This window comes from Nicrophorus vespilloides, unplaced genomic scaffold (genome assembly GCF_001412225.1).
Source record: "Nicrophorus vespilloides isolate i.1.1-1 unplaced genomic scaffold, Nicve_v1.0, whole genome shotgun sequence".
NCBI classification, from domain to species: domain Eukaryota; kingdom Metazoa; phylum Arthropoda; class Insecta; order Coleoptera; family Silphidae; genus Nicrophorus; species Nicrophorus vespilloides.
The window spans coordinates 149,041-174,348 of NW_017099972.1; the positions used below are offsets into that span (position 1 = coordinate 149,041).

The window sequence follows — 25,308 nt, forward strand, 5'->3', positions numbered from 1 at the left end:
ATCCGTAATAACTATATTACAAAGAAAAAAAAAACATATTACAAATTAATTTCTAAATTATTTTTCAGATGTTTGGAACAATTGCTACGTATTTAGCTATTATCTACCAGTTCAGCGAAAATTAGAGATTGTTTGAGGTCAATTTTGTGTATCTAAAAGTAAAACTTAGGAACAGCACATTCACATGACAATGTCCAATTTTTACTTTAAATTTGATTATGTAATTGCAAATGAAATGTAAACTAGATAAAAGTGCTTTTTATTTACATGTTATCAGTCTGTCCAGTTATGAGAAAAAAAGTAATAAAATAAAAAGTGTGTCAGTCATTAGTTTTCTTGTTGATTAACTTTCGCTTTGGTTATTAATACGTTCCATAGGAATCTCTTCGTGAGGGGTGTCATCCGTTTTCGTCGGGAATAGGGAATGATACGACGGCGGTTGATCGAGATCATCATAATTTGGCGGCTCCGAATCGGATAATCTATGACCATGCGAAAATCCCATTCCAGTTGTGTCATTCTGGGTCGTTGGATCTTCGTGGTCGTGAGAATGCTTCGACTTCTTAACGATGTAGAACAAAATCGCCAATAAGCATATTGCAATGATACCAATGATGCTAACGAGCCATGGAATGTTTCCTATACTTAAAAGGTTTTCTTCTTCGTCTTCCATGTAAGGAAGTTTGGGCGACTGCCTCGTCGACGCTGCAAGAGTTAATGTTTAAAATTTTCAATTTCAAATTATCGAAACTAACTTTCAACGCGCATGATTTCCTTCCATTTAGGCATGATGATGTTCTTGATTTCCGTGGATATGTTCGGGCTGGGTTGCACAATTCCGTTCGGATTGATCTGCTTCTTGAAAAAGTCCACGAACTCCTTGAACTTCATCTGCGTGTGGCAGAGTGTCTCATCTTCGTCGCTCGTCGTCGATCCTTGCGGACAGTTCATGTGACCGTTACAGGCCAGATGTTTGGAGATGCACTTCGTCGGCATCCATCCAATTCTCATGCATATATGCTGATCATTCCTGTTGCAAACATCATCTGAAGATATCAAAAAAAAAACGTTTAGCATACACTAAATCATTAAATACGAGCGGTGCGGTATTCACTTTGTCCGATGGCGGTGAGGATGACCTTCCTTCCTTTAGTGAACAGCGGATTAATAGCCGAATTCCAAGTCATCTTGATGTCGGAATTTAACAGGTCAACTTTTCGCAAAGGATCCACGCTGCACAAATCACCTGACCACACGGGAATCTCCCGATTGTCCGGCAGATACTGCAAAACAGAACTGTTACAAAAACTTTTCCTTTACCTTCGACGCATTACCACTTACTATGTCTAGATTGCACGAGGGATGTATGGGTTTATTGATGATGGTTCTGTGCAGCTCGAGGTCGACCTCGTGAAACTGCACGTGGACCAGATGCGATGCTGGCGCTTTGACTGTTAAGTTACAACGATTTTCACGACCCGGCTCCAGCGTAATCACCGCCGAAGACATCGGACCACCGTCATACAAAACTAGTTCATTCTCTGATCCGCATATCTCCACATTCGCCTCAACTGTTAAACACATAAAGAATACACATTAATTTTCATTGCAAACATTAACAATTCTATAAAAATTAAATTATTAATCAAAATGCTTAACACAAGTTGTTACTACAACTTTTACTACTGTCAGAACAACTTTACCATCTCAATATGTTATAAAAAAAAAGCAAAGAATACGAAGAAAAATATAGGTGAGGATTCTTGACCTCTCGCTATCATTCGCACAATAAAATGATTAAAATATAGCAGTAAATTGCTTAACGCTGTTTTCTCTTAATACATTAATTATGTTTGATGGAAAATACGTGTAATTGGGGTGTGCAAACAAACTGACGTTCTCTGACATTATTGCTGAACGAAATTGAGAGCATTTTTAAGTAAACCGGTCGCATTCAGCTGATTCACAATTTCGACCCAAAAAAATGCTTCAAACGCAATTCCAAATCAATGTAATAAATGTAGGTAATCGATTAATTGTTAAAGAATCATTGAAAATAATTAACTTAATACGTACAATATTATTGACAACGAATCTTGCCGGTTAAAGTTCAACTGTGACTACTCTTCCAATATGTTGATTATATTTTCTAAACATTATTTGCACAATAATTGAGTATTGCCGCAGCGCAAAGACAAAAATAACAATTGTACGTGTAATGCGCAGAGATTGTTATAACTTTTATAGCCCAATCAGCCTTACAGATAATTGAGTCATAAGTTTTATTCTATAATTAGCTAATTGATAAGTTCAATTGTGAAGATGGACAAAACGAAAACAAACTGGTAATGGATCGATTAAAAAATATATAAAATTCTTCTGCTTATTAAGAGTTAATGCGCAAAAAAATCAACTTTGCTCTTTTAATTGATTATAAATTGATTATCTTATCGAAGTGAAATGGAATGGAAATGCATAATTTATAATAAACTGAAAACTGTTCACATAATCACGAGCAATGTTGAGCTTATCGCGTAATTGAGAATTAAGAAAAAAAAAATATACAGAGAACATCTTCATGTGGACATTGAACTTCGTAGAGACAAATAATAAAAATAACAGGAATTTGTTGAGATATAGAGAAAAAAAATATAATGTTTCGTATTCTTCAGTTGCATAGGAGAATTCATCTGAAAAACGAGTGAATATGGCGCAAATGAAACGAGATTCTACAGTCGGGAAAGACTTTGCGGTCGCGCCGTCAACAAAATTGAATTTGATTTGATTTAATTTCTTGACCATTTGACCCAGAATCTTCGGAAAGGAGCGAAAAGTACCGAGAAGAAGATTTTGCACGTTTCGTTTTGGGGGATGGGAGAAGAGATCGTCGTAATCTATAAATAATGAACACTCACAGTCGTTCTTGAAGCACGCAACAAAATCCAACAGGATGAAAATCTTCAATGCGATGTACAGTACCATGTCGCGAAAGTATTAAACTCTGTATCCTGTTTTACTGATCGCTGTGTGCGATGGCATTTTCCAAATTTCCGATTGATGGATTATTATTATTAATAATTAACCAAAAAAAAAAAAACTAACAACAAAGTCACAAACAAACCGACTCGCTAGCAATACGAGCAACAACTGGCTCATTTCAATAAATTTCAACGCTATCAGTCAGTCAAGTCTTCTAAAGAACGGTCTGCGCGCTCAATTCCATACGTCCTATCACAATTACTTATCTATGAACCCGAAAATATAAAGAAAACAAGGTAACATATTTTATAAAGATATATTATAATTTCGTTTTATTACAAGCCATTCTTTACTAATCACGTATTAAGAGATTAATTAACATTATATTAGATTATATAACTAATATTAAGAAATACGCTAAATAAATCTAGATTTCTTCTTAACTTTACACCTTTAATTTTTAATAAATATTTGAATTGTATGTGAAAACATCATTAAAACTTTGTATATTATTAGTTTCTTATCCATTGATAATACCGATGATAATCATTAAGAGACATCTAGTTACGTCAATGAACAATTATTATTGACAGAAATATGGTGATTTTTCAATGATTTCAAATTTTGATTTTTTTTTTATCTTCACGTTTCATTTAATTACTCGACAATTGCACTAATTTCTAAACTAGTGAGTAATATTAATTGACGGACAACATGATAGGAATTAAATGATTATTATATAAGTTACTTATTATAAACTATATATTTATTTTTCTTAACATACAATCATTTTAATTTAATTTTTATACTTATATGTTTATATATGTATGTATAGATTTAATAACCATATTTGACTGACTTGTACAAATATTTACAATACACTAATTTGTTTATGTCCTAAATAAATGTTTTCTTGTTTCTATAGTGGATATATAAAATTTGAATTTGCAACGAATTGATTGATGTATTGTTAAATATGGCACTTAATTCTTATCACAAGTGGATTCTATCACAAGCAGTAGAAGAAAATAAAAGACCAACGTCTTGCGGTATCGTTACGAAACGTTCAAATGCCTGGCAATGTTAGCATTCAGATTCTCTTCAAGATTAGTATCGATTGGTGTGCTCAGTGTGTTATAACTCGGGGGATCGTCGATGTCCACGTTGGTTGCAACAGCGCCTTCCGCTTCGAAGACGTTGGAAATGGCATGGACTGGAACCACGTAGACATCGTATTCGCTCTTCTCCAAAGAACTGTTGCCGCTGTTTGCAGCAGCCGCCGCAGCTAGACTATCGTAACTGGGCGGCGCGAAGAGGTCGTAAGCAGGTGGTGGCGTCGTCTCCTGAAAGGAATTCGTTTGCGTGGTCATCTGGCTCGAAGACAGCGAAGCAGCTGCGGTCCTGATGTTCTGCGCTCTCGTGGGTGAACGCGATCTCTTCCTGCAGCACCACTCCGAGCAGGAGATGAGCACGAAGAATACAATCAAGCCGCTGAAGCTTGCTACGTACCACGTTATGGACCACGGTATATTATCACCTAAAATATGAATTTAATTCAAAAATTATGTACAATCAGCAGCATAAAATGCAATTACCAAAATCATTGTTGTTCACGTGTTGTTCCTCGCTGCTGTCGCTACTGTCGAAGGCCACCGATTTGACTACATCATGACTTCCTGGAACTAAACGAAAGATGTTAATTCCTCGACGCTGGACAGCGCAACCTTATCAATGCGGATAAGAGCGTTATCTGGGCAGATAACGTCCGAACAATAAACTGTCGCTCACCTTGGCCGAATTCACCTTCCTCCACGTCCAAATCACTACTCGATATCTCCAGAAGAATTTTCTTAATGGAAAATTCATCTTCCGTGCCTAGTAAACGACAACAAATAATAAGTCTATTTATTCAATACATAATAGTTATTATGGCAACAATCGCTCATTATATATTCATTAATTTCCATCATACTTCAAACTCCGATTCTGGCTTTTGTGCACGTAATATTTTCACCGAAAGCTTAAAATCCGTGATATGCAATTCTTAGAGATTCCCGATAACAGCATTACTCGGATAAGACAGATAAGCTGTGATTACAGTAGATTGCACAATCCGCATACGCAAATGAATGTGGAAGTAAGAATTGCACCAACGTCTTGATTGCAAGAATATTAAGTAAAGAAAGTGGAAAAAAAGTGCAGTTTATTTTTTTTTTAGTTTTACAATTTCCAGTGCCATGATTCAATTTTCGGTGGGTCATGCAGTATCATCGAAACGGTATATTAGTAATCTCATTTTAATTACACGTTCTGTAAACGTTTCACGACTTTCCCTGCATACCTTTTTTTTTGGTGACAAATTCCGTTTATTATTCATCGCTATTTAACTGTTACGAGTTAGTAACAATTAACTAAAGAAAGATGACATAAAACATGTAGTTAAATCAACTTAAAGTTGAGATTAAGATGAATCTTTTATATATATTTATTTTCTAAAAATTATTTCATAAAACATTTTTACAGTTCCAAAAATACGGATATATATATTTCCCATTGAATCAGTCTCGCTTTTTAATTATTATAAATAATATAGATATTTATAACTTTCAATAATGTTTCTATTCAGAGAAGTTACATTGAATTTCATAATGGAAGTTGCGTCCACCGCGATTCTAAATATATCGCTATTATCATTAGGACAACATCGATTACCGTCGATTTTTCTACCTACGACATTCCCCAAATGTAATTAATTCCTTCTATTCATTGTCAGATAGAAACAAAACAGATTTTATGCAATTAATTTACGGATAGATTCTAGTTACTAAATAGATTCACCGTAAATTCTTTCCGCGACACGTGATTAGATAAAAGGGATAACAACGGGATCGATCGGTCGGCAAGTTGCAAAATAGACACGTATTGTTGATAACAACAATAGTATCTTGGATGGAGGAAAGTGGGTAGGCCTCAACGACCTTTGGAAGCCTTGAGAAACTTGAATTCAAAAAAAAAGGAGCGTAAACACGCCAATAAAAAAAAAGAAGAAGGAAGCGCGAGATTCAGACCCGTTGTTCCGCGGATTCCTCGATATTTATAAATTATAGTTATTATCGTCACAGTGAACGCGATTATCGATAAGCTCTTATCAGAGGTACAGGTGTGTTTTTTTAATTAACGAAATGTATTAATAGAGATCCGGGATTAAGACTTACCTGTTGCGAAGGCGGCTACGGTCAGCAGAAAACAAAGTGCGATCGTCGTCCTTTCCATCGTTATATCCTTGCTGCGGCGCGAGCGAAACTTCTTCGCGCGGCAAAAAAAAAAAACAACAACAACAAAGTTTAATTCCCTCGCAAGTTGTACTGTTTGTTCGCTCCTTATTTTCTTTCTTTCTTATTTCACTTTGTTTTCTCTCGCTGTGCAGGTTGTTTCGAGTTTAATTTACGATCGTTACATGATTATCACAAAAAGCCGGTGACGCGTCTCCTGTCTCACTCTGCATGCGCGCATTCACATATTCCTTCTTTTTTCCACTTTCTGCCCGTTAGATTTTCCCCGAAAAAAAAAGTATTATATATATATATATAATAATAATAATCGAATGGAGCACATATGCACACTCGGACTCAGACGGACTTGTCTCGCTCACCGACGCACGCAATCTGCCATAATCTTTGCTATCTGCGTGCCAAAAAAAAATATCCGAATAATTGCTACTATCTCTCATCAGTCCGATGTGACAATCCGATTGTTGCTATCTGCGTTAATTAGTGTGCGAGTTGTTGCGAAGGGGTGGAACATTGGCTTCCCGAAAGTCCGGCTCCGCCAATAGGAAGACACGTCTTCCGCTGATGGTCCCGCCCATCGCGATCAAAAGGCGCGCAAAACAATTACACTTGTGTTTCTACTTTATTATTCGTATATTAATATTTATATATAAATATGAAAAATAAATATTTACATCGAGATATATTTACAGGTCCACTAAACACAGACACATCTTACTTTCTTTCTTCGTTTTTTTTTTGTATATAAATATATAAAAAAATAAATTACGCAGTACAAGTATTATTCATTTTTTGTTTCGAGTAGTAAATTGTTGCATCCCTTCTTTTTTTTTAAATATTCTTCAATCACATTTGTTATTCGTTTTACTTAAATCTAAATATGTTAAATCTCCGTTATGTATGTTGTAGTCATTAATCTAAGTTCCCTTGGAATGAAATTGAAATTTAAAATCTAAACTTTTACAAAGAATACTCTAGTTTCGCAGGTCTTTCTTCACCTGGTCGGAAAGAGGCTGTCGTAGCTGGGTGGAAGGTCTTTGTCCTCCTGCGGAGCTGTTGCTTGTGTGGAGGAGGCTGTCGTCGCTTGCACGTTGAAAACCTCGACGCTCTCTATAGGACCTGAATGCATGTTCGAAAAGTCCTCGGACCAGCACAGTTTCCCGTATTTCTTGCACATATAGATGCAGCAGATGAAGATGCCAAAGGTGAGAAGGAGCGAGGTAACGGATCCGATCAAGACCTTGTTGCCAAGAGATTCCTTCTTCACGTTGGAGTCATCCTTGACGGTAAAACATCCATCTTCATCGGTGCATCCAGCGTAAGGACAATTGATGTAACCGTCGTTGATGAAGTCCCTGTAAATGCATTTAGCTGGATAGAAGATCCTTTGACACGGCATGTCACTCTCGGAAGCTCGCTCGCAAGCTGCAAGAATACAGTTTTAACATTATACAGAAACTATCAAAAGAAAAACGAACTTACCCTTGTACACAGTGAAAACCATTTTAAAATCGGTGACGGCATTATTAACAAGCGCCGTTCTCTCCACGAAAATGGTGACATCCGTTTCACCAAAAGGATCTACGAATGTGTTGTTGCTGATATCACCAGTCTCTTCACTGGAATCCATTCCAATGCTCATACTCAGAGATGCCTTAATGTCTCCGCAGAACTTCCTGCTTCTCTCATTCTTCTTATTTTTAAACTGCACATAATCTATGCACTCTCCCGTCACTTCGTTCTTCCTCAATGATAAGCTCTGGATGACCACGAACAAACCATTCCTATCTGCATGTATGAATGGATGCTGTGCCTGCACTTGAAATTTGCATAGGAAATTCACTGACCAGTCTAAGTTGTGGTTGCCCAGCCGCTTCTGATCAACAATGAGGCCCGACTTTGGACCATTGCTCAGCTTTATGAAGCTCTTCTTATTTGGGGAGCACAGATCAGGACTCTCGACTGAAACTATACAACAACATCAGATGGCAATAGTAAACAGTGACTAATAAATATGTAACTGCGTTTTATACTTACATTCCCTGTAGCAACTTGCCAAAGTCAACAAAGATACTAGCAACGAGATGAAAAATACTGATAAAACACTTATTTGAGCGCAACACATTTTGGACGACAATATCAACTAAAAGGTAATTCAAGAATGAAGTACTGTTGTTCAACCTGCCATTGTGATTACAAAAAATGACATCATATTCTATGCAGGTTTGGTTGCATATAACTGCATCTCAAGATGCACAAGAAATTCTCTATACTTACGAAGAAGAAGAAATTCTTCATACTTAATTCAAACATTGTTTCTTAAGAAGAATATGATAACAACTGTTAAACTATACTAATAAAACTTATCTAACATTATAACATAGTTTTAGTTCTATTATTAAAAATGTTCATTTAATTAATTAAAGAACTAAACGTAATTTAAACGTAAATCTGTGAACTACAATTAATATTGTATTGTTTTCATTGCTTATGTGATTGTTAAAGTAATTATGAACTAATTATTTTCAAATAATACTTAATTTTTCAAGGTATTAATTGGATATATATAAATGAAATTTTACAATCATTCATTAGAAACGGTCAAAGAACTCAATAATCAAAGTCCAATTATGATTATATAAATCATTTAGTTAATAATGCATTGTTTGGATTTTTTAAAATTTGAAACGTTAAAACAAGTTTAATTAAAAAACTAGGGCAGAGAGACAAGATTTTTGCAGCATTTGAATTTTATTTTTGTTATTGTATTAAGTTTTGCAATTTATTGTTGCAATATATTATTATAAAGACAAAGACAACAATAAGACAAGATTCTGTATCAAAACAATCAAACATTAATTGCAGAATGTAAATGATATGATCAATATTGCGATTGATTTAAGGAAATCACGATTGGAGGAAACGCGCGTCTCGTCGTAAACAAATGGAAAATCAATTTTCCTTAACATAAATAAAATCTTTAATATATATACTGGACGCACATATCGCACGTGCAGGACATATAAATAAAACCGCAATGATTTATCGCTCTATGACTGTCGTGTTTCCAGATTTGTGGTCCAATAAATCCACGATCGGATCGTGTGATCCTCCGATAATATTTTGGAACAAAGGAAAACACGATTTTCGCCTATTAAAATTAGCTTTTCCCCGTGACCCGCGAAGATCGCGGCTACGTGCGGCACTCGGTGTAAATGTTAAGGATGCGAGAGTGCGCATGAATTTTACTCGTGGGGAAAGAATTCTGCTGAATAAATCCGACGCAAAGGACGGACTACGGCTACGGATTTCATTCCCGTTCGTGTACGTTGTTGCGTAAGACAAACGTTGTATCCCGTGGAAACGACATACGCACAGACAATGCTCGCAATTCAGGTCTAAAAATACAATTTCAAATAGGATTAATGCGATAAATCCGGTCGCCAAGTCTGAAAGCAAAAGGCACGTAAAAAAAAAACAATTTAGACAAGGCGAGTCTTCGGATTCGAATAATTGGTGTTTGGAAGAAAGGTAAATACTTTGAGATTTTCGAGTAGTTTGTAGTTTTTGCGTTCGAGATCGGAACGGAAGTGATGTTCACTGGCCCTCCAATTATTTCAAATTAATGCAATTTCGCTTTATCGCACACTTCCTTAATTTCATTAAATATTATTATCAGCAGTATTCGAGATTGTGGCATCAAACACCGCTTGGAATTACATGCAAGTAAATAATTCTATTGAAAGGCGCGTCAACTTGGGTTAACAACCCTCAAACAAAAACATGCAATAACTTACCAAAGTTTGGCAGAGTTCGAGTAATTTATATAATCATATTTTGCGTAAAATAAACTAACAATTTTAAAATAAACCTGCGTTGGCGAAATATTAATTACGCGCGCGCGTTTATTATTAATGCCTTGTTCTCTTTTTTTGTGTGTGTGTGTGTGTTTCGATGAGAGGCATTGTTTGTTATCGTTTCATACAAGTATCAGGTAAACAATTCATAACGCCGTGTTTATTATCAATATAACTAATATATACAAACATTGGAGTATATGGTTGGAGTGGTCCGGCGATCCGATAGTTAGTTTACGGACTAGTTTCAGATCGTTGCGATGGCATCCAAGAACTTGATATTGGGCGTCGATTTGGGTACCACCTCGGTGAAGGTGGTCATCGTCAACGTCGACACGAACGAGATCGTTGGAAAGCACAGCAAAGACACGCAGTCCAATGTGCCAAGCGATCAAGGTACGGATGGGAACAAGCAGAACGTCCCAAAGATCATCTCCGCTTTGAACACTTGCGTCGCCAAGTTGAACAAAGACATGCTGAGACAGGTAACTATAATTTGGTTTTTGTTTAATTATTACTTTAAAAAAAAAAATGATATTGAAATGCATTGATGTGTTCTATCTGAAAACAAACTTGCTTTCTATTAATAGATATTAATCACTTGTATATGATTTGTTCCAATTATTATCGATTATTTTAATTTTATTTGCAATGAGCGCAAACTAAATGAAACGAGAATTTTATTTGTTGAATGTTGCATCTGCTTTTTAAATTAATTGAAATGGTACTAATTAAGAATTCGGAACGTGATGAGAATCGCTCTCCATCGATTTGTTATATATATATAAATGTTGATTCGAAGGTCAAGAAAATCGGTATTTGCGGTCAAATGCACGGCGTGATGCTGTGGAGGAACGAGGCGGACGCGAAACCATGGGAAAGGGTGGAAAGGGACGGAAGCCTGATTAGGTACGACGTCGTTCAAGAGAAGGTCTCCGCGTTGTACACGTGGCAGGATAATAGATGCGACGCCGAGTTTATAGCCTCTCTGCCCAAAGCCCGTTCCCATTTACCCGCATACTCCGGTTACGGAATCACCACCCTTTTCTGGATGGCCAAACACAAGCCCGACAAACTTGCCAAATACAATTGCGCCGGTACAATTCAAGATTTCGCCGTCGCGATTCTGGGGAATCTGGACAAACCTGTGATGTCGACGCAGAGCGCTGCGAGCTGGGGATACTTCGATTGCAAGGATCACGAATGGAATCTGGATTCCTTGAAATCCGGAGGTTTTCCCATCGAATTTCTACCGAAATTGGCGAAAAGTGGATCCATCGTCACCGCTCTTACAGATGACTGGCACACGATCCCGAAAGGAACGCCCATCGGTAACTATTATCTTGTTACACTAACAACCACCAACCAACTGTTATTTCTAGGTGTTGCCATGGGTGATTTACAATGCTCGGTACTTGCCACTATCGAGAATCCTTTGGATGCTGTGCTGAATGTATCAACATCAGCTCAGTTGGCTTTCGTCGCGCAAGACTTTACGCCGACCAACGATGAACCCATCGTAAGACCCATCGAATATTTCCCTTATTTCGATGGAAAATTTTTAGCAGTTGCGGCTTCTTTAAACGGAGGAAACGCCCTGGCGACGTTCGTGAAAATGATCCAACAATGGTGCATGGAACTAGGCTTCCCGGTGCCCCAATGTCCGTCCTCAGCTTAACGACATATAGTATACTAATAATTATATTAATTTTTAGCTAAAGTATGGGAAAAGCTGCTCGATTTAGCGATCAACGATAATGCCGTATCTGAGCTTCAAATCCAACCCACTCTGCTCGGAGAAAGGTTCCTTCCGGAGAGCAACTGCTGCGTCAACAACATCAACATAGGCAACTTGGGTTTAGGACAGGTCTTCCGGTCCTTGTGCCGCGGACTTCTGCAGAACTTGCACAGGTTTTTAAAATCAACAGTCTCGAAATACCGATGCTTCTAACGTTTGAAGGATTCTCGATTTCAGCATGATGCCCAAAGATATTCTGATCAAGGCGAACATTTCTCGCATCGTCGGCAACGGCTCCGGCCTCTCTCGCAACAAAGTTTTACAAACGGAAGTGCAGCAGTTGTACGAACTTCCTCTGGTCTTCACAAGCGGAGGGGACGCCGCCAAAGGCGCAGCAATGGCCGTCAAAGATTCCTAGGCGACGGGAGTATTCCAAACATATCAGAGTATACAGGAAACATTTCAGCCAGCGCACAACGAAAGTATTTTTAGATTATAAAAGCAAAGCAAAATATCACTTACCTTAAATACACTGTGTATCGTGTTGTTTAAATAAAAAAAAAAAAACCCTAATTTGTTATAATTAAAGAAATGGCAAAGGTGATATCATTATTGTTGTTTGTTCTATATTTGTTTTTGTTTGTTTATTGTACGGAATGCTGATGAACATACCAGAGAATCAAATAAAAAATGTAATTAAAAGAAAAAAATCCAGCCACCGATGTGAAATGTGGAAAGATCTCATTTACGAAACAAGTATCCATTTTTCTCTTATTTTATATGTATTTGTTTTGTATTATTCTTCTCTAAACTAACTTAAATTGTTGTTCACTACCACGGAATATTATTATTGATTTAACTGTGTTCTTTCTTTCTTAAACAAATTACATTCTGGCATTTCAAAGTTACGCAGTGTAAAATTAATATTTTTTTTTATTATTTGGAAAAGTGTCCCATAGCCAAAAACGCAATATATATATGTATATATGAGTGCCATTTTTGTATATGGGAGCCCTTAGGAGAAAAAAAAATCAAAACTTATCAAAAATAAAATTGAAATGCGAGAAAATTTGCGCCCTCCGACAGTTCGAAATAAATAAAATAATAATATTAATATATGCATCGTATAGGGAAATAAAATAAAATCGAATGACAGATACAGTAAAGTTCCTAACATCTAAGTATTTATAAAATGTTAGACAACATTAAAACTAGTTAAATTTAATAATTGTAATTAATTCTAGGAGACACCGATAGCCAAGATGGAAAAGAATCAAAATTCAGCTTAAATCTATTAAAGACGTAATAAAACCAGTTTCTTTACGGATTGAAGTTGTCTAACTGTTTACCTAGGAGGGGAACCCGGATGGTGGCTGGCCAGGAACTGAATACTGCGGCCGGAAGTTGGCGAAGTTAGCAGCAGCGGCCGCAAAACCTGGCAAGTTTCCAGCGTTGAAGCCAGCTGGGAACTGGCTCATCACTTGGGCTGTAAAACAAAAAACAAATAAGTTAATATTCGAAGCAATTCTAATTTAGTAGAAGTACGTACCAGTTGTTTGATTGCTGGATGACGATGTGGCTGCCAGTCGCGACAAAATACTTCTTTCCGACATCTGAAGTCTTTGAGCTACTGGCGGGATCCTGGCCAATGTAGCTGGTAGTCTGGAAACGTCCGACTTCATGTCGGATAACAGCTCCTCCAGCTGATTCAATACTTTGTGGAGGACGGCGTTCGCCGGTTTGTTTCCCGCCAAAGATTCTTTACTTAGATGTTGGTGAGATTCGGCCAAACATTCGACCTCAGCGAAACGAGCATTCAGAGACATGGCTGGATGATTCGGGTCTTGAGTCAGATTCAAATAAGCAGCCCGCCTGAGCTGCTCCTCAATGACCAGAGCCTGCTCCAAAAGCTTGAAACGTCTTGCGAGAAACTTATTCTTGATCTCGAGGAAGTTTCCCTTTCCAACGTCCATTTTAAACGGTTCGTTAATGATCGTGAATCTGGAATCCGCTTGAATATCTTGCCAACGTCCGTAACCATGAGTTACAATACCTGCAAGCAACCAATAATCGTGCCGTCTGTGCCAGATTTCATACTCGCGGCCCGGGGCAGCTGCTTTCTCTTCATTTAACCAAAGAGTGTGTAACTCGGTGAAACCTCCATCAGCAATATTGAACATGAATTTCCTCTTGGCTTCTTCATCCTCTTCCCGTTTGTCTTTCTTCTCCTCTCCCACGACAATTACATCTTCATCGTCTTTTTTGTCGTCTTTAACCTCTTTCTTTATATCTACTTCTTCCTTAACAGGCTCCTCTTTAGGTTCCACCTTTTCAACCTCAGGTTTCTTATCGACAATTTCTTCGGTCGTAGGCGTTTCCGCTGGTTTTTCCTCAGTTTCTTTCACCTCGGCTTCCGCTTTAACTGGCACTTCAGTTTCTTCGGGTTTAGTTTCCTTGGTTTCATCTTTAACAATTTCTTCCTTAGATTCCTCTTCTTTTTCCTTCTCGGGTTCTGCTGTTGGTGCTGGACTTGCAGTCGCGCTAGTACCAGGTGTTTCTGTAGTGCTTGTTGTTGTACTCTTATTATCGTCAGTCGTTGCAGGAGTACTGGTCGCTACAGTTGTTGCTGCAGTAGTAGTCGCAGTACTTGCAGCAGCAGCATTTGCTGCTGCCGTCGCCGCCGCTGCTGCTGCCGCGGCCGCAGCAGCCGCCGCTTCCGCTGCAGCCTTAGCTTCCTTCTTCGCTTCCAGAGCTTTGCGTACAGCCTCTGGCATACTGTACTCGCCATTAATGTGTTCGAATTCTTGAACTTTCTTGCGAATCAATGACATAACACCAATTCTCGTTAAAACATGTTGCCGGCTAAGGCCTTCTCGTGGTACACCATCAGCAAATGTTTCGGCATTATCAGCACCTGGTTCACAAAGATGTCTCATGAAAAGAGAGACGTAAGCTTTGAAGATCTTCTCAGATTTTCCACGTAAATCGCGCACAAGCCATTGAGAATTGAATGCATCTTGCGGTGGCATACCGTAACGCATAATAGCATTAAGGAAAGCTTTCCTTTGCCGAGCATTGAATCCGAGAACTTCGATATTTCCTCCCACTCTAGCCAGAAGCGGCGGCAGCGGACGATCTCTCTCATCCTTGCGAATAGAGCGTCCTCTTCTTCTGTTCAAGTCGCCCTCGTTCTTTTCATCGAAATCATCATCCTCCTTATCCTCGTCAGAACCGGCAGAGAAATCTGAATTATTATAGTCAGACAGATTTTCTTGCCACGTGCTATCCTCTCGTGTATCTGTGGTCATACCACCGTCATTGTAATTGACTTGTTTCCTCACACGTTTTCCTTTGCCTAACGTCCTGGCAATGTCCTCCTGCTGCTGTTCATAGTGATGCCTGAGCAATTTTATCCAATAAGCAGGATCCGTATTCTCCGCCTCCTGTTTAATAATTTCTGTGTCGACTTCTTCTTCAGTATCACCTTCCTTCGTTACGTAACTGGCGACCTTGAATGAACTGAGATATTCGTTGGCCCAGTTCTCCTTCTGCTCTATACCCTCTTTGGATCTGTCTAACAGATCCGAAACAGCCTTTTCATCGTAGTGGATTGCCTCGTCCTCTTTACCTTCATCTTCTTTGAAGAGTTCTTCAGTACCAAACCTTAAAATGTCATCTAATTCCTGCTTAGTGAAATTTGCACCTTTGCCGCCCATTCCAGGCCTAACGACCAAATGAGTCAACATCATTTTTCTTTTGGCCACTTGTGTAACCCTTTCCTCTACACTGTTACGTGTCACGAATCGATAGATCATTACCTTGTTCGCTTGACCAATTCTGTGAGCTCTTGAGAACGCCTGGATGTCATTATGGGGATTCCAATCAGAATCATAAATAATAACGGTATCAGCTGTAGCCAAATTGATACCTAAACCACCAGCACGAGTGGATAGCAGAAAGACGAATTGAGGTGCTCCAGGTGCATTAAATCTGTCAATAGCTTCCTGTCTCAGGGAACCTGTGATAGCACCATCGATACGTTCGTACTTGTAACCTTCGCCTTCTAGATAATCTTCTAAAATGTCCAACATTTTTGTCATCTGCGAGAAAATCAACACTCTGTGGCCTTGACCTTTCAATATTTTTAACATTTTCGACAGAAGGACCAATTTTCCGGCGGCCTTAATCAAACTTTGAGTCTCGTAATTACCGTGTGGTCCCAAAGGTGCTTCTTCTGCAGCCACAGGGAACAGGTATGGATGGTTACAGCATTTCTTCAAGTCCATCATAATGTTCAATAACGAGACCGATTGGCCACCGCCCTTTGGATTCAGTGCCTCATAGTTTCTCGTCAATATATATTTGTAGTATTTCTTTTGCATAGGCGAAAGCTCGACTCTCACAATAAACTCTGACTTCGATGGCATGTTCTTTAATACGTCGGCTTTCAAACGTCGCAGCATGTGAGGACCCAACAGTTCGTGCAACTTCTTCACTTGATCTTCTTTAGAAATATCCGCAAATTCATTTTGGAAAGTTGACAAATCGTTAAATTTGGAGCTGTTCAAGAAATTCAGCAAGTGGAACAATTCCTCCAAGTTGTTTTGAAGCGGTGTTCCTGTTAGCAGCAATTTGTAGGAAATATTGTAACCGGCAAGTAATCGGAAGAATTTGGATTGGTTACTTTTCAATCTGTGAGCTTCGTCTACTACTAATACAGCCCAATCGATGGATCCCAAGCAAGCAGCGTCGATTGATATTAATTCGTAACTTGTTAATAATACGTTAAACTTGATGGAACTCGCACGAACTTTGCCTGCTTTCGTTCCTCTACTGCAAGAACCTTCTTCGAAACTGATTTCGTTCTCACGGATTACGGCTCTGCAATCTTTGTCACCTACGTAAGTAATACAGTAGAAATCAGGAGCCCAGAGTTCGAATTCTCTCTCCCAATTGATGATTGTGGACAACGGGACACTGACTAAGAATGGTCCTTTGCAATGACCTTCTTTGTACAAAGAATACAAAAATGTGATGGTTTGAATAGTTTTTCCCAAACCCATTTCGTCGGCTAAGATGGTGTCAGTGCCATTGCCCCAAGAATATCGCAACCAATTTAAGCCCTCCAACTGATACGGATGCAGTTGCATTCCAGTTTCTGTGAAATATTCAGGTTGTTTATCATATTTCTTTTTAAGATCACTTGTGGGTTTTTCTGGTGGTGGCGTGTAACGTCTAGGAGTAATCCTATCATCGTCATCAATCAACTCGCGTGTTTTAGACTTCTTTCCTTTACCTTTCTTGCCCTTCTTCGAGATTTCATTCAGGCAAGCTGCTTTCAAGTCCGTATAATACTCCATGGCCAACTTTAAACCGGGAATATCATCGTTCTCTTCCTCCCAAGTCGCTTGATCGTAAGGCAATTCTCTCCATTTTACCAAATAAAGAGTACGGCCATCTCTCATAGTTCTGTGATTAATAACACGATGCACGATAAGCCACTCGGGTTTAACTCCGTATTTGTAGAATTTCTCTTCCAATTCCTCGTCTTTGATTTGTCCCATGTTCTGCAATCGTTTGTGACGGCTGTCACTTTCATCTAGAGGCTCCTCCAATTTGGGAGGCTCTTCCATATCGTATTTACGCATAAAGTTTCTGAACATCAAAGGATGGTGCACGTCCAGCTGGAGCTCAGTAATCCAACTGCTATGCCAATAAGAACGCTCGTGCCATTTAACGAAATATTCGCGCTTCCTTTTAGGTTTCTTATTTTCTTCACCTTCTTTGTTGGGAATTTCAACCCATTTCCATGTCAAAATCTTCGTAACTTTTCCGAACAAAGCTTGACAACTACAACGTGGGCATTTCCAGTCACCGTCTGGAATTTCGGATAACGGTGGATTCAGACAATGGGTGTGATAAGCGGAAGGACATGAATCGCAACAAAGCAGTTCACCACCATCTTTACAAGCTCTGCAAAATTCTTGATGCTCATCATCATCTTGTTCGGCTGGTCCTTCATTTTCGCAATGCGGGCAACTCCACCTGCCTTCTGGCGTATCTTCAAGTTCGGGATCCAAGCAAACCAAATGGTAAGCCCTTGGGCAAGTATCGCACAGAATAATCTCACCGCCTTGCTGGCAGACCTCGCAGTAATCTTGGTGTTCGTACTGCTCCTCGCCGTCAGGGAATTTACCGGTGGTCTTCACTTTTCGTTTTTTCTTGCTCTTGTTTCCAATCTTAGTTTTCGCTTTTTTCCTAGGAACAGGTGGGTTCTCCTCGCCCGCTTCGGTTGTGGGCTGCGAGGGCGTTTCTTCTGTGGTGCTTGTGGTTTTACTGGAACCATCGTATCCTTCTTGAAGCATCTGCTCGAATTCCATATCTGAATCACGATCAGAGCCATTGGCGCTACCTTCACCATCATCTTCAGAACTGCCGCGTTTTCTTTTGCCGAACTTTATTTTCAGCGTAGGTACTTTTCCTTTCTTCGCCGCCTTTTTACTAGCCCTAGACGCTCGCTTCCGTTTACTCTTTCCATCATCGTCGTCATCATCTTCTTCCTCTTCTTCTTCATCTTTTGGCGGTTCCTTGGAAACTCGAGTTCTTGTTGGTTTCGAATATTCGGGTTCAGCTTGACTAGATTCCGCTCCTTCAGTTTGCAGATGAGGATTCATAGTGGAGAATTCCCTCCATTTAGCAGCAACCAACATCATCAGCTTTGTCATTGGAACCTATTATTGTCATGAAAAAATAATATAGTATGGTATATAGTCAAGTAGAAATAATAACATACCTTAGGATTTTCTTTAGCCAATAAAGGTCTGACATGTTGTTGAAATAATTTATACGTAGTCAAGTTAGCGTAATCTGATTCGCTATACTCTAAATCGACATCGGTCAAACTAAAGGTGGAGCACACCTCTTCAATGGTCGGCATACTGACACCTCCGGCGCTACTAGCTGCAGCTGTCTCTTGGACAGGAGTAGCTGGTGCCGAGTGTTTCGTAGAACCTCTGGACTTACGTACTTTCTTGCTACCGTAGTCAGAATCGGCGTTCTCTTCTTCACCAAAGTCACTCTCCTATGCACAAAAAGAAAACATTAACAATAAAATCACACACAATGAGTATATAAATTACATCTCCACTGTCATTCTTTTTCTTCTTCTTCTTCTTTTTGCCCTTCTTTTCTTCACTTCTGGCTTTTCTCTTCTTGCCTTTCTTCTTCTTTCTACCATCTTCAGGCTCGTAATCATCATCTTCCTCCTAAAAGTAAAATTATTAATAACAGTGAACATAATGTATTCATTGAATCAATCTACCTCAACTTTTAGTTGATTATCATCGGATTCTGGTGAATTTTCAACTTGCTCTGTTGCACCTTCTTCCACAGCATCTTCATCTCCTACATAAACAAAAATACAAATTATAAATATTGTATGAACAGTGTCATATGAGATTATTATTAAACATCTAGTATTACTGTAAGGAAATAATTTACTTTTTGCAAAAAAAAATATTTTTATATAATAAAATTATAGAAAAGTTAATTTGTTTTGCAATTAAACTAGTAAATATTCAAAGAATTTGAAATAATTAAACTATTAGTATAAACCATTTACAGGAATAATTAAATGCGAAAAAAGTAAACAAGTAATTCATAAATTGTAAGTAAATAAAGCAAGTAAAGATTGTCTCAGCAAATGATAATGCATGAGGTAACTTGGAAAATGGTGTATGTAACAGGAATGTCATAGAATGGTTTATAATTAATTTCTCTGATATTTTGATGTAGAAGGTTAGGTTGAGCATTGTGCATGTGGACAGTGGTCAGGGCATGTGCCCAATGCACGTCAAAACAACATTTTAGGAGGGAAAATTCGAGAAAAACCGATAAATCTAGAAAGCGAATTTTCTACATAATCGCTAATCTAATCCCAATCTCTTTTGTTTGATGTCCTCCATTTTGTTAAGGGTCGTCCCCCCACCCGCGAGCGTCCCGCGCCCTCGGCAACAAAAAAAAAACGCGAGATTCCAAAAAAAAATACATTCAGACACAACAACCACAGGAATCGCTTAAAAAGATAGGGAATAACGGAGGGCCAAAGGTATCCCGGCTCTGACATTTTTGCTGGACTCTTTTTTTTTTCGTGCACGCAACATAACAAAAATTAACGAGTGCTGCTGTTCACTCACCGGCGTACGATTCATCCAATTCTTCCTCCGATGCCATGACCGATGGAAAACACTACCACGACCACGAACAGATCAAACTCGAGTTCCTGGGCTACCTTTTCTCGTCGCACTCATAAAAGCAAAACACAATAAGTTGTTAAACTCTAAACTGAAAAAAACAAACAAGTCGCCAAAACCAACGAAATTGTAGCGGTATCGTCTCTTCTCCTTCCTTTTCACTAACCGCTGCTATCCGCTGGCTTCTATTCTTTTACCCTAAATTTGCCCCCACTTTACGATGATCAACCAATCAAATCATAGCATTTGCTACAACCCTTACCAACATGAAACCTTCAAAAGACACCAACTGCAATTTAGCTACTTTCGTTACAATTACAAGCAATCTGAAATACACAACCATTCCATTAATATGCTATTACTGCAATATTACTAATGACAGTAAATCACACATTTAATTACCATCCCTAACTAATATAGTAGGTGGCAGGATCAATGATGATACAGTTGCCTACAATTAATACTTGTCAAATGTCAACGTCAATGTCATAATGTTTGTTTTTATAGTTAGCTAATTTTACAAAGGACGAGATGTGTTTTAGCCATAAAACCGGATATTCCTACACTTAAAATTGTACGAAAACACTCTTTAGCCATGCTAATGATGTACAATGTAACTACGTAACCAATTCCAAATGCCATAGTTCTGTTTTTTTATGTTTGTTTGTTTTTGTTTACTCTTCAATCTTCTCCAAAGTTAAAACGCATCTAGGAATAATAAATAATAAACAGTCAATAGTAACAGAAAAGACAAATCCAAATGAGGACTAAAAACTTCTTAATTGCATTTTGCCTCCTAGTCATAGTAAGTCTCTTCTGCATCGCTTTACAGCAACAGAAACCCACAGCAATACAGAACATTGTATCAACAACACATCAGCAGCTAAGAAATTTCAAGGTAACTATCCTATTGGAATTAATTTAAATAATCAGTGTTATTGTGATTAGGATACACTCAGAGATGCAGAAAAGAAAACCTTTGTGGCTGATGAGAATCTGCTGGCCAAGCTGGGCTTTACAAAACCCTCCCGACTATTTCCCAATGACACTTGGCACAACACCACACTGCCTGTGATTGTTACTTATGTTATGGAGGGACAAGAGAGCCAGGCCATCGGATTGATTAACAATGTGGGAAAGTTGCTACCGAACAATACTGTTTTAGTTTATAATTTAGGTTTAGGGAACTATGGATTAAGAACTGTGAGTAGTTGTTCTAAATTTGTATGTGTGACTCATGATGGTAAAATAACATACTTTTTGCATCATGCAGCTCATGGGTTATTGCAACAATAGCCGATGCCAAGTGATTACTTATAATCTGAATGAGTTTCCATCACATATCCAGGATGACAATTTTCATGCTTATAGACCAATCATAATACAGGTATAATTTATTTATTTTTAATAATTTCATATATATATTTGTTATGTTTAATATATAATAATGTTAAAATAGGATGCTTTGAACAACGTGGGTGCAGTCTTCTTCATGGAATCAAGCAAGAGGTTCCAGAAGCACGTGACCTCGGAGAAGTTGCTGTCGATGTACGAGGAAGTGGTTAAGAACGATGAGATTGTGGCATGGCCGATGGTCTCGAAGAATGCCGTTTCAAGCTTGACTCACAAGAAGATGTTCGATTATTTCCACACGGACACCGATAACTTCCTGTTCCTGCCGATGGTATCTGCAGACACACTGCTGGTTGTGAATTCTGCGGCCGTCCATACAGAAATCATGCTGCCGTGGGTGCAGTGTGCCTTCACGCACGACTGCATTGTGCCGATAGGTGCCCAGTCCGGGGGTTGCAGATTCGACAAGAAGCCTCAGTATCGATACTCGGGATGTCACAGTTACGATACTTCCGCCCTCAACATTATTCTGGGCATGAAGTTCAAGCTCGATAACGCCAAGTACACGTATCAAGGCTCGAAGTCCATCTTCAAGACGGTCCCCTTGGAGAGGGCCTTCGCAACGCTCAAGGGCTTAGAACAAAACACCACGGAAGACGAAATCGGACAGGAAGGCGCTGCCTAGCACTGCTTGCTATAATCTCATATAAGTTTACGTAGGACCAAAAAAAAAAAGAAAGAAAATGATGAAGAAACAGGTTAAAGAGATTTTCGGCGGAGACGAAACATGTTGTGATATTAAGTTTTTTGCTCGACGAAAAACAAGAAGAAACTTTCTCAAAGTTGACGATATTGAAATATTTCCATTTTTGTAATCTGTGATTTTTACAGCTGATTGTCCATTGTTTCCCCCATGTCCTCTCAATCTCTTGGCTAACTCTGTAAATACTTGTGATTTGTTTCCTCAACTCTTTTCCTAATTCGAATAATAATAAATATAAGGCACTAATATATAAAAATAAATTATATACGTTGTTGTTTCTTGATTCCATCCAATAACTCGTACTTAAATTATTTCTGTCATGTTATGGTTCGAATTTAAATATTTGGATTGATTTATGTGAAAGATTCTTTAAATTATTTGGGATGGAGGTAGCACAATTTGAAGCCTCTATTCTCGTAGCTGCTCGTCTGGGTGTATCCAGAGTCTCCTGCCAGCTGATTCAGCATGTTCTCAACGATCTTCAGCAGATCTTCGACGTGAGTGTCGCACGCGTGTTCCATGAACACTTTGCAAATGGCCTGTATGTACCATGTACCCAAAACGGGATTCCTGTGCGAAACGTAACCAGGGATGGTGGAATATGCAAGAAGCATATCGTTATATTTCTTCTTCGCTTTCATTATTTGGGCGGCATCGCGTTCCACCCTTTGATCTTGATCACCTCTGTAAATTAAATCAGAAACAATTATTTTACTTTTTACCTAATCAACAACATTTCGCAATACAATTACTTACCGACAACATTGGAATATGAAAATCTTTGGTTTATCAATCAAGTTCGGGCAATTCGAATTGTCGAACTTCTCGACGATATCCGCAATACTCAATAGATTGTTGTCTGTGCCAGCAATGTGCGTGTTACCATCATTATTCCCAATTCCGTGGCTCATCATCACCACAACGTTTATATCTACGTTTTTCAATGAATAACTCGACGCATAATCGACCAGTTTTTTAACCATTTGCTACGACATAAAAAAAATTATTATTAACAGATAAATTTTAAATAATAGCAAATTGGAAATAGAACAATCAATAAAAACTTACATTCTTTGTCAAATCTCGATATTTTTCCACTTTAAAACCCATTTGGTTGAGCAACTCCGATATATTCTTTTCGTCCACCTCGGCGCCTTTCCTGTAACTCTTCTGATCCTTCTCGAACATGATGTTATTGATGAGCAAGGCTTTACCTCTGCGGGATCCGTGCGTCGAGTACACTGGCACCGGTCCCCCATTTTGATCGTGAAAAGTCTTAGCTTTCTTAACTTTGATTACTAAAGCATTGGATAGTTCATTGTACTCTTTAAAATCAGTCTTTTTTGGTTCCGTTTGTCTATACGGAGATACGTATGTTTGTTGTTTATACGGAGATACGTACGTCGATGTAGGAACAACATTCTTCAATGGCAATGTTACTGGTTTTGTATTATACTGTATGGGTATTATAGGTCTAGCATCCGCTTGTAAATTAGTTCCTGCGAATTCTGTTTGGAAAGCATTTCTGTTCGAGGAAATTAGAGAATTTCCCCTTTGCTGAGATCCTGAAAATATTGAAAACGGTCCATCCCTGCGAAATGGCGATGTATATGGGGACTGAGGTAATTGAGATGTTAGATTTTTAGTCGTACTTTCCGTAATTTTATTTCCTGAAACAAATTTCGAATTTATAATTCGATGAGCAGAAATAATCTTAAACAAAATAAGATAATTTCTCATTACCTGAAGACGAAAATGTAGTGGTAACTGTACGAGTGGCGAAATGTTTAACTGTAACATTTTGTTGTAAATTCGATGAGATCGACGATGAAAAATTGCTGAAAAAAATGTTATTATTCATATAGTTATTATTTATATAATGAATCTATAAATAAACAAACATTGTAATTAATTTTTTATTAATAACATTAATTAAATGTGATAAAATAATCTGATAAAAAATGTTATTTCATTTTGTATAGTGAATATATGACGGTATAAACTAGTTTAATATGGTAGGTGAGGCAAGAACAAAAGGTAATGCGCAACAAAGAAAGCTGCTGCGTCTGCTGAGTATACTTTTCTTGAGATATTAACTTAATGCACTTACGTGTTATCGTCGACAACAATTTTCTTCTTCTCGCCTTTACTATTCTTTTCCTTTTTCGATTTTCCGAACATTTTGAACATGTCTAAGGCTCCACTTTCATTAATGTACTTATCTTATCTATTGACAGCGAGCCACGGCCAGTTATAAATGAGCGACGATTATGAATCACGGTGTAACAATAAAAGCGAAAGTAAATTACATTTCAGTTTCTAATTATAATGATTAAATGAAAATATGTTTTCTTTGCTCTAACATATCTGATATTTTGTTTTTCTCGCTGTCTCATTCGTCTGGATGTTATTATATAAACACTTGCTAATTAAATGATTTAGTGGCTGCATAACAATTGATCAATTGCTTTGGTTATTGTAAGTAGAATAGCATATGTTATTTCAAAGTAAAATTACATGTTTGATTTATAAAATGTGTATAAGACTTTATTTGAGAATTCTATTTTCGTATATAGACGCAGTAAAGATAAACAGGCGCAGTAGACGCGCACCAAAAACGTCTTCAACCAAGAGGCCTCCAAATCGCATAAAGAAGAGTTATGATTGGCTTAGTAGGGTCAATATGGGGCTGCGCCTAGGGCCTCACAAAATCATGAGCGCCACCCTTACGCAATTTTTTTTATTGAAACAAAAGTTACGTTATGTTCGTTACGTAACAGGGAAAAGAAGTTTTTTTCGATTCTTTTTACGATTTTCGTGAATTTCTCGAGAAAGAAACCCTTCAAGATAATTACATCATCGATCACCTGATACGAGTTTTAGAAATTGGAAAAAAGTGAATAGGATTTTCTTAATTTCATTTTAGTTTTTCCAGTATTTTCAATGCATATAGAAATTCAGAAATGTTTTCCAGTCTCTAAGGATCATGTAGGAAGCAACAATAGAATCATGGATGCTACAAGGTTCATAGTTGTTATCCATCTTCTTAATGAAGTAATATTTTTGGTCACTTTCA

At 38.1% G+C, this 25,308-nt stretch overlaps 7 protein-coding genes across 10 annotated transcripts; 2 read left to right on the plus strand and 5 right to left on the minus strand.

Moving 5' to 3' along the window:
- Positions 1-258: 258 nt before the first annotated feature.
- On the minus strand, positions 259-3,130 carry LOC108566408. Of its 2 annotated transcripts, none has more exons than XM_017926268.1 (5): positions 2,916-3,130; positions 1,342-1,571; positions 1,115-1,283; positions 756-1,046; positions 259-705 (listed from the first exon to the last, which is right to left on the minus strand). In XM_017926268.1, the coding sequence occupies exons 1-5, from the start codon at positions 2,980-2,982 to the stop codon at positions 344-346; spliced, it is 1,119 nt and encodes a 372-aa protein (XP_017781757.1). In that variant the 5' UTR covers positions 2,983-3,130; the 3' UTR covers positions 259-343. The 2 variants fall into 2 exon arrangements, with proteins under 2 accessions (XP_017781757.1, XP_017781758.1); XM_017926269.1 differs by lacking the exon at positions 2,916-3,130 and adding an exon at positions 2,077-2,131.
- A 649-nt stretch (positions 3,131-3,779) lies between these two features.
- Positions 3,780-6,723, minus strand: LOC108566448. The gene is made up of 4 exons (XM_017926324.1): positions 6,195-6,723; positions 4,768-4,854; positions 4,575-4,661; positions 3,780-4,516 (listed from the first exon to the last, which is right to left on the minus strand). The coding sequence occupies exons 1-4, from the start codon at positions 6,250-6,252 to the stop codon at positions 4,035-4,037; spliced, it is 714 nt and encodes a 237-aa protein (XP_017781813.1). The 5' UTR covers positions 6,253-6,723; the 3' UTR covers positions 3,780-4,034.
- Positions 6,724-7,059: 336 nt separating this feature from the next.
- LOC108566447 lies at positions 7,060-8,493 on the minus strand. The gene is made up of 3 exons (XM_017926323.1): positions 8,307-8,493; positions 7,752-8,237; positions 7,060-7,694 (listed from the first exon to the last, which is right to left on the minus strand). Exons 1-3 carry the CDS (start codon positions 8,392-8,394, stop codon positions 7,264-7,266), a joined length of 1,005 nt encoding a protein of 334 aa, XP_017781812.1. The 5' UTR covers positions 8,395-8,493; the 3' UTR covers positions 7,060-7,263.
- Positions 8,494-9,520: 1,027 nt separating this feature from the next.
- On the plus strand, positions 9,521-12,403 carry LOC108566426 (sedoheptulokinase-like). Of its 3 annotated transcripts, none has more exons than XM_017926289.1 (6): positions 9,521-9,800; positions 10,378-10,611; positions 10,929-11,457; positions 11,509-11,787; positions 11,842-12,037; positions 12,102-12,403. In XM_017926289.1, exons 2-6 carry the CDS (start codon positions 10,387-10,389, stop codon positions 12,280-12,282), a joined length of 1,410 nt encoding a protein of 469 aa, XP_017781778.1. In that variant the 5' UTR covers positions 9,521-9,800; positions 10,378-10,386; the 3' UTR covers positions 12,283-12,403. The 3 variants fall into 3 exon arrangements, with proteins under 3 accessions (XP_017781778.1, XP_017781777.1, XP_017781775.1); XM_017926288.1 differs by having other exon boundaries at positions 10,372-10,611; positions 12,102-12,402; XM_017926286.1 differs by lacking the exon at positions 9,521-9,800 and adding an exon at positions 9,942-9,995 and having other exon boundaries at positions 10,372-10,611.
- A 360-nt stretch (positions 12,404-12,763) lies between these two features.
- Positions 12,764-20,320, minus strand: LOC108566425 (chromodomain-helicase-DNA-binding protein Mi-2 homolog). The gene is made up of 6 exons (XM_017926285.1): positions 20,060-20,320; positions 19,186-19,268; positions 19,004-19,129; positions 18,658-18,945; positions 13,414-18,595; positions 12,764-13,350 (listed from the first exon to the last, which is right to left on the minus strand). The coding sequence occupies exons 1-6, from the start codon at positions 20,094-20,096 to the stop codon at positions 13,214-13,216; spliced, it is 5,853 nt and encodes a 1,950-aa protein (XP_017781774.1). The 5' UTR covers positions 20,097-20,320; the 3' UTR covers positions 12,764-13,213.
- Positions 20,321-20,580: 260 nt separating this feature from the next.
- LOC108566428 lies at positions 20,581-22,492 on the plus strand. The gene is made up of 4 exons (XM_017926291.1): positions 20,581-21,014; positions 21,065-21,319; positions 21,390-21,503; positions 21,576-22,492. The coding sequence occupies exons 1-4, from the start codon at positions 20,877-20,879 to the stop codon at positions 22,152-22,154; spliced, it is 1,086 nt and encodes a 361-aa protein (XP_017781780.1). The 5' UTR covers positions 20,581-20,876; the 3' UTR covers positions 22,155-22,492.
- A 77-nt stretch (positions 22,493-22,569) lies between these two features.
- On the minus strand, positions 22,570-24,562 carry LOC108566427 (caspase Dronc-like). Its single transcript, XM_017926290.1, has 5 exons — positions 24,343-24,562; positions 23,976-24,070; positions 23,301-23,902; positions 22,989-23,218; positions 22,570-22,916 (listed from the first exon to the last, which is right to left on the minus strand). The coding sequence occupies exons 1-5, from the start codon at positions 24,420-24,422 to the stop codon at positions 22,607-22,609; spliced, it is 1,317 nt and encodes a 438-aa protein (XP_017781779.1). The 5' UTR covers positions 24,423-24,562; the 3' UTR covers positions 22,570-22,606.
- Between the last annotated feature and the right edge of the window lie 746 nt (positions 24,563-25,308).

What these genes read in the sequence shown, in the direction of transcription:
- LOC108566448 (XM_017926324.1), bottom strand. Translation starts at nt 6,252, where the DNA reads ATGGAAAGGACGACGATCGCACTTTGTTTTCTGCTGACCGTAGCCGCC. An exon ending in GGAAGGTGAATTCGGCCAAG is followed by an intron (nt 4,662 to 4,767) that starts GTGAGCGACAGT and finishes TCTTTCGTTTAG; the next exon opens with TTCCAGGAAGTCATGATGTA. An exon ending in CGTGAACAACAATGATTTTG is followed by an intron (nt 4,517 to 4,574) that starts GTAATTGCATTT and finishes TTCATATTTTAG; the next exon opens with GTGATAATATACCGTGGTCC.
- LOC108566425 (XM_017926285.1), bottom strand. Translation starts at nt 20,096, where the DNA reads ATGGCATCGGAGGAAGAATTGGATGAATCGTACGCCG. An exon ending in ATAATCAACTAAAAGTTGAG is followed by an intron (nt 19,130 to 19,185) that starts GTAGATTGATTC and finishes TTTTACTTTTAG; the next exon opens with GAGGAAGATGATGATTACGA. An exon ending in AAAAGAATGACAGTGGAGAT is followed by an intron (nt 18,946 to 19,003) that starts GTAATTTATATA and finishes TTTTGTGCATAG; the next exon opens with GAGAGTGACTTTGGTGAAGA.
- LOC108566426 (XM_017926286.1), top strand. An exon ending in ACAAAGACATGCTGAGACAG is followed by an intron (nt 10,612 to 10,928) that starts GTAACTATAATT and finishes GTTGATTCGAAG; the next exon opens with GTCAAGAAAATCGGTATTTG. An exon ending in CCCGAAAGGAACGCCCATCG is followed by an intron (nt 11,458 to 11,508) that starts GTAACTATTATC and finishes TGTTATTTCTAG; the next exon opens with GTGTTGCCATGGGTGATTTA.
- LOC108566427 (XM_017926290.1), bottom strand. Translation starts at nt 24,422, where the DNA reads ATGTTCAAAATGTTCGGAAAATCGAAAAAGGAAAAGAATAGTAAAGGC. An exon ending in ATTGTTGTCGACGATAACAC is followed by an intron (nt 24,071 to 24,342) that starts GTAAGTGCATTA and finishes CATTTTTTTCAG; the next exon opens with CAATTTTTCATCGTCGATCT. An exon ending in ATCGAGATTTGACAAAGAAT is followed by an intron (nt 23,219 to 23,300) that starts GTAAGTTTTTAT and finishes TTTATGTCGTAG; the next exon opens with CAAATGGTTAAAAAACTGGT.
- LOC108566428 (XM_017926291.1), top strand. Translation starts at nt 20,877, where the DNA reads ATGAGGACTAAAAACTTCTTAATTGCATTTTGCCTCCTAGTCATAGTA. An exon ending in AGCAGCTAAGAAATTTCAAG is followed by an intron (nt 21,015 to 21,064) that starts GTAACTATCCTA and finishes TATTGTGATTAG; the next exon opens with GATACACTCAGAGATGCAGA. An exon ending in ATAGACCAATCATAATACAG is followed by an intron (nt 21,504 to 21,575) that starts GTATAATTTATT and finishes ATGTTAAAATAG; the next exon opens with GATGCTTTGAACAACGTGGG.
- LOC108566447 (XM_017926323.1), bottom strand. Translation starts at nt 8,394, where the DNA reads ATGTGTTGCGCTCAAATAAGTGTTTTATCAGTATTTTTCATCTCGTTG. An exon ending in GGCAAGTTGCTACAGGGAAT is followed by an intron (nt 8,238 to 8,306) that starts GTAAGTATAAAA and finishes GTTGTTGTATAG; the next exon opens with TTTCAGTCGAGAGTCCTGAT. An exon ending in GGTTTTCACTGTGTACAAGG is followed by an intron (nt 7,695 to 7,751) that starts GTAAGTTCGTTT and finishes GTATTCTTGCAG; the next exon opens with CTTGCGAGCGAGCTTCCGAG.
- LOC108566408 (XM_017926268.1), bottom strand. Translation starts at nt 2,982, where the DNA reads ATGGTACTGTACATCGCATTGAAGATTTTCATCCTGTTGGATTTTGTT. An exon ending in CCTCACCGCCATCGGACAAA is followed by an intron (nt 1,047 to 1,114) that starts GTGAATACCGCA and finishes TGATATCTTCAG; the next exon opens with ATGATGTTTGCAACAGGAAT. An exon ending in GGAAATCATGCGCGTTGAAA is followed by an intron (nt 706 to 755) that starts GTTAGTTTCGAT and finishes TAACTCTTGCAG; the next exon opens with CGTCGACGAGGCAGTCGCCC.